This window comes from Sceloporus occidentalis, unplaced genomic scaffold (genome assembly GCF_023333645.1).
Source record: "Sceloporus occidentalis isolate IW3139 unplaced genomic scaffold, rSceOcc1.0.p SCAF_5, whole genome shotgun sequence".
In the NCBI taxonomy this organism is placed as follows: domain Eukaryota; kingdom Metazoa; phylum Chordata; class Lepidosauria; order Squamata; family Phrynosomatidae; genus Sceloporus; species Sceloporus occidentalis.
Genome location: NW_028316985.1, coordinates 27838498 through 27844497, shown reverse-complemented (window position 1 = coordinate 27844497; position 6000 = coordinate 27838498). Strand labels below are relative to the sequence as shown.

At 43.7% G+C, this 6000-nt stretch overlaps 1 protein-coding gene across 5 annotated transcripts in view; it reads right to left on the bottom strand.

Annotated features, from left to right (window-relative positions):
• Nucleotides 1–1608: 1608 nt before the first annotated feature.
• TXNRD1 (thioredoxin reductase 1) overlaps nt 1609–6000 on the bottom strand; it is a 91307-nt gene continuing 86915 nt past the window's right edge. For all 5 annotated transcript variants that reach the window (XM_089528008.1, XM_089528007.1, XM_089528009.1 and 2 more), the window contains one exon: nt 1609–2548. In XM_089528008.1, coding sequence (XP_089384134.1) covers nt 2480–2548 — 69 coding nt within the window. In that variant the 3' untranslated portion in view covers nt 1609–2479. The remainder of the gene's footprint in view (nt 2549–6000) is intronic.

Here is a 6000-nt window from a genome sequence, read left to right as displayed (position 1 = left end):
ACCAAAGCAATGGCAGTTGGAGTATAAAGGGAGGGCCTCCCAATAGCTGCCAGGCCAAGACATGGAGTAATTGTAATAGGCTATCTTTCTCTCCCTTAGAGGTCAAGGCAAAGGCAGTTGGAACATGGAAGGAGGACCTCTCACCAAGGAGCTGTGCCTACCTGCTCTTCACTCTCTGAGACTAGAGCAATGACAGTTGGAACAAGGAAGGACCACCTCTCAGCAGGTGATGTGCCAACCAAGGCACGATAGAGCTGTTTGGTAACTCTTCTCCACCTCGGGGCCATAACAATGGCTGTTGGAATGGAGTGAGGGATGTTTCCCATTTCTTTTTCTCTTCCTACTCTTATGTTTCTAGGGCGGGATACAGACGGGCAGGGGAAGACATCTTGGAGGTGTATTCTGCTGAATACGGAGCCTCCAGACCGCCCACCCCGGGGGCGTGGCTCAGGAGATGGGGCTTCCACATGGGGGGCAGTGAAGACGCCTCACCTGGGGCCGTTTCTGACCCGCAGTTTCCAAACCGCCGCCTCGGAGGACGCTGCAAAGAGAGAGGCAGCTTCTGCACGGGCGGCCAAAAACGGGGCTTTTTTTTTCCTTTGCCGGCTGGCGGATGCGCAGCTGCGCAGCTGCAGCGCTAAGCAGCGGTGGCAGAAAGCCTATGGGCACATTTAAAGTGCCCAAGCCCCTTTAAAACTTTTCCCCCCGCTCTGCCCAAGAACAATGGTGGTCTCCTGCCAGCTGGTGATCAGCTGGTGTTGGCATCCTTGTCCACTTGCACTTTGCCAGTGTCACCAGCATCATGGATGCCTCCTCTCCTTTGGTCCCCGCGCTCCTGCTGAATCTGCAATGCACAGCCACAGCTGTCGCCGCTGCCACCGCTGTCCCCCTGCCATCCCCCATCACCTACCTTGTACATATGTAAATATTTACAGTTTTAGCGGTGTTTATTGTTAGGTGAAAATGGCACAGGAATGTGTGTAGGGGTTCACTTTAAATTCCAAACTTTCCAAGCAGCACATGCGTACATGTTGCTCTAGGGTTAGGGTTAGGGTTAGGAGTCTTAAAATGCACTGCAGCTGTGCTGCAGCTTCCACACCTGCATGGCAGCTGACGCTGCAATTAAAGCCTGACTGCAAACTGCGCATGTTCCAGGACCCCGACTCATTATGCGATGCAGCAGACACGGAGCTTTTAAATGGGCAACTTAAATTAGCAGCGTAGCAATTCTGGCGTACTGGTGCAGCAGCTTACAGACGGAGCTGCGCAGCTGCGCATCAAACGGAAAAGAAGCGGAGAAAAGCAGCACCTTTTTAATGCCGCTTCTTCCCGCTTGGGGCGTGCGGGGGGCGTGTTCATGGCGGCATTCAGGTAAGGCCCGTCTGAAGGCTCTACCTTCATGACGTCATGAATACACCCCTTTTTGCCCGTCTGTATCCCACCTAGGTTTCCTAAGTTTCTAACCAAGGATTAATCTAAACTGAGTGCTTATGACAAGAATCAAATCAAAATGTTCGAAAGGTATGGCTGCCTGTTTAGGCAACCTGATGTGGGTGGAAATGTGGTGTAATAAATTATAAGAAATTTTACTGAAATAAAAAAGGGAAGAAAGGTTTTACCTGTTTTTATTCAACAGACAATATATACAAAGATGGACTGTATTCAGATAAATGTTTATATAATATTTCAAAATATATATGTAACAATATATATTTTAGCATCTGTTATATAAATAATTCACACAGGGTTACATATAATCAAAGGTGAGGAAGACATTTCACTAGGGGAATGACTCAATGTAGTTAACATCACAGCTGTATGACACCGTTTTAAAAGTGAGCATGGGATATTTGTTCTTTGATTTTTGTGTAGTCTGGGAAGCCACACTGTTAAATTGTTCTGTGTAAAATAAGGAAATTATATGAAAGAGTGTTGTTTCTTGGAACTATCTTAAAAGAACACAAGCACTCCTTCACAAGCTTAGTTGTTTGATTTGGTACAAGATTGAAGATGATATGTAGCTTTTCCCATCAAGGATGTCTTGCCGGTGTTCCATAACAACAAACTGAAAAAGTGAAGACATAATGAAGTGTGAAGAACATCTTCATTCTGAGAGGAGAAAAGGGTGAAGTCTCAAGCTGTGCCAGCAATCCTTCCATCACTGCCTACCAGAAAGTACTGGTTTTAGACTGTGACTTCATGGAAGCATCTTGAAGAATGCCTTGCCAAGCATCATCTTGATATGGGCTTGTCCCGCTGTCGTGCCAGTTGCCATTCCATTGTCACCTGTTAGCTTTCCAGTTCCCAACAATCTGTTTACTTTACTGATGGGGAGGACTTATATTGAACAGAATGGAAATCCACAGATGATATTGCTGTTTCTTGTTTCCTAAGCTGTTTCTCCTCTGACTTTTGGGAGCCAGCCAGCAGTGGTGATGAAAGCTAGTCTCTGGCAAAAGGCAGACAACAGCGGGTGGGCTTAACCTCAGCATCCACTCTGAAGGATATTTGCCCTTGACCGCTTTGTCACAGACAATGTGGTGAATATCTAAAAAAGGAAAGTGGGAAGAGAAGGAGAGAGAACAAAACAACATTAAGATAAAGTCAGGGAGGATTTGTTTAAATGGACAAACCTCAAGATTACTTACTTATACAGCCATCCCACTTTGCTGTACAGGCTAGCTCTGTTGGCTTTTAGTTTACTAGTTGAGAAAAAGGCCTATGTGGGCCTAAGACAGCCAAGGGAGGCTTTACAAATTGTGAAATTAGACCCCCATAGTTGCTAGGGATGTCAGGAAGTCTTTTTAGTGGAAAAAAAAATCCAAGAGTACCAGGATATAATGAGCAAAAGCTTATTAGCAGACAGTCTAGAACAGTGGTTCTCAGCCTTGGGTACTCCAGGCATTTTAGACTTCAGTTCCCAGAATCTCTGATCACTTGGGCAAGCTGGCTGGGATTTCTGGGAGTTAAAATCCAAAACATTAGGAGAGCCAAAGGTTGAGAACCTCTGGTCTAGAAGAAGAGGACTCTCATACAAGGAAATCTTAGGGATAGCTATGGAACTACAAGATCTTCCTGACCTGGAGGTTTTTGAACAGATGCTGGATGGTGGGTTCCTTCTTGGCAGGTGGTTGAACTAGAAGTGCTTTCCAACTCAATGATTCTAATTTTATTAAAAGGGGTAAAAAATGGGATGGGTGATGGGAGACCCTTCAAGATCATATGAGAGGTCAACATGCCCCCTAAACCTCAGAAGTTGCCTACCTCTGTTCTATTTTGCTACGGTCCTGCAGAACCAAAACCATCTGTGATTTTATTTCAAGACCATTTCCAAATGACTATGACAGACCTGTGATTCCAAGAGGATAATCCTCTAGGTTTTATTACGAAGACCAAGGGTGGCGTGGAGAGAGAAAAAAGATAGACCCCCTGCACCCAGCTATTCCTTCACTGTCATCACTGAAAGTACTGTTAAACACATACTAAACACTCTCAAGATGCAGAAAATCCTGCTATCTTGCCTTTTTTTCAGGGTTTCTGATCCAACAAAGGGAAATAATATGGGAAAAATTGTTGCTTTCAAATTTAAGTACTTCTTATCTATAAGCACTATTCCATGAAGGTAGGTGTGCAGGTATGTGGGGATCTGAACATTCACTGTATAACATGCAAGAATTAATGAGCAGCTATTGGTATGTGGATCAGGGATTATTTCCTCCAAGGAAAAATGAAGATTTACCTGAAACAAATGTGAAAAGAAAAGAAGACTTTCTATCTCAGATTCCACTGGAATTAACATGAGCTGTGCCAAGATGACCAGTATGTAGATCAAAGTGAACAATTGTTAGATGCTAGATGGATTTCCCCCCACTGCAAATAAATAAATATGGGGTGTGGGGACAGTTTTCAGACCTCCCCCCCCCCCAGGAATGGCCATTTTTACAATAGAATTTTTTACATTAAGGGTTCTCCTGGTCCTAAAATGGTCTAGGAGGCAAAATGATTCCATGCTACTTAGAGAGAATTTGGCCCCAACAGATCTTTAACCTGTGGAGGGACATTGGGCACCAAAAAACAAAACAAAAACAAAACCCTGGGAGCAGCATGTAGGCTGCATTTTGTCCACCCGAGCACAGACCATCATGTGGGGCCACTGCATACATGTGGGGAATCAGTACCAGCAGTGTTGGGAAGTTTCCACTAGCAGTTAATGGAATAACCACATGTCCAGTGATCATACATGACTAGCTACATGCAGACTGTTAGTTCCTACATGCAAGGGCATTCCAGAGAAAGGCTTACTGCCATGTCTTGGTTTGGCTTTATTGTGGAACTCACCATCCATGGGCTGTCCATCCACAGATCTGGACATCCATGGATGGCAGGTCCCATTGTCCTCAATGGCAGTATATGCACGACTGCATTGTACTTCTGGGCTAAGGGCTATAGTGGGCCCTCCACACTTGCAGATCTACTGTAAAAATTATTTGCTACAGGTGGCCACTTCAGCACATGGTAAGAACAGTATTTTCGTCATTCATACTCTCCATGCCTCTTAAAAATGTTAGAAGCCCTGATGGTCCAATTGTACCTTTGGGCTGAGGGCCCTCTACAATTGCTGGGGTTAGGGGTGCTGGATACCCATGAAAGTTGAAAAACCACAAGTTAAAAAAAATCAATAATTTTGTAACCTATAGGAACACCTCTCCAGAATTCTCTAGGTCTAGGTCTTCCAGTGCAACTCTGGTCAACATCTGCAGGAAGATGACCATACAGTCATGCTGGAGGACCTACAGTTTCCTAGAAAAAACATTTCTCTAGGCATTTTTGGTCTGGCAGAGTTACAGTGGAGGATCTAGAGAGAACATATTATGTAATCAAATCCTGAAAAGTCAATGCCACAAATGTGGAGGTCCAACTGCATTCAGTATCTGCAAAAGCTGACGTGTCTTCAGACGGTAATTTTCCAAGTAGTGAACTGAAAGTATACCCCACCCAGCACAAATGGAAGGCAGCAATTGTTGATCTTGGGAACCTTGGTGGTAAAAAGGCACCATAAGTTGAAGGAATGAATAATATAAATAAATCTTTCTATAGGGCAGCATCAGGCAGGATTAAATTATCTTTACAGGTTTTACCTTTTTACTAGACCCATGACAGCCACGTCTATCTATTATTTCAGTACTTTTATCTTTCACATTCTTCATGTACCGGCTCAATCTCATTTTCCCCACAGGGGCAGGGCAAGAGAAATTTCTGCAGTGTCAGAATTAGAAAGTGTAGTTTCCCCCTGTAACTTCCCACTTGAGTTACTAGAAAAAAGAGTTAAAATAACTGAATGGTAGCAGATTGTCTGTATGCTTTCACAGGGTCACACAAGGTGGGACCCATGAGGTTTACACAACATGAGATGGAGGAGAAATCATCCGGTCCTTTGTCTCAAGTAGCAAAATGTCTTGGGCCAGTCATGGTCTTCCCCTAGCAAAAAGAACCCTAAACCACCAACTATTTATAAAAAACAAAACCTGTTTCTCATATCATTTTAATTGCACTGCTCTCTGCCTCCTTCAATTCTGCTATACACTTTGAAAGACAAGATGCAGGTTGTAAGAATTATACTGTGATTACAGCAAAACCATAGTGGGATATGAACAGGTCATTCAAGAGTGGGATTTAATTTATATGCCAGCAACATCCAAGTCTGAGCTCAGGAGGGAACTGCAAAGAAAACAGCTAGTCTCCACATGACAGTCAGTTGGACTGGGTCAAGTGACGATATCATCATCATCGTAATTTATTATTATTATATTTATATCACATATTTCACCAAAAACTGGGATTCAAAGTTACTCAGAATGTAAAAGAACAATACAATTTAAAACATACAAAAAGTGAGCAGGGATCAATAACCTCTGATTCCTAGAAAACAAGGGTGCGCAAAGCATGACCATTCAGATATTGGGCTGAAATTCCACCAGCTGTAGCCAAGCCAGTACAGCT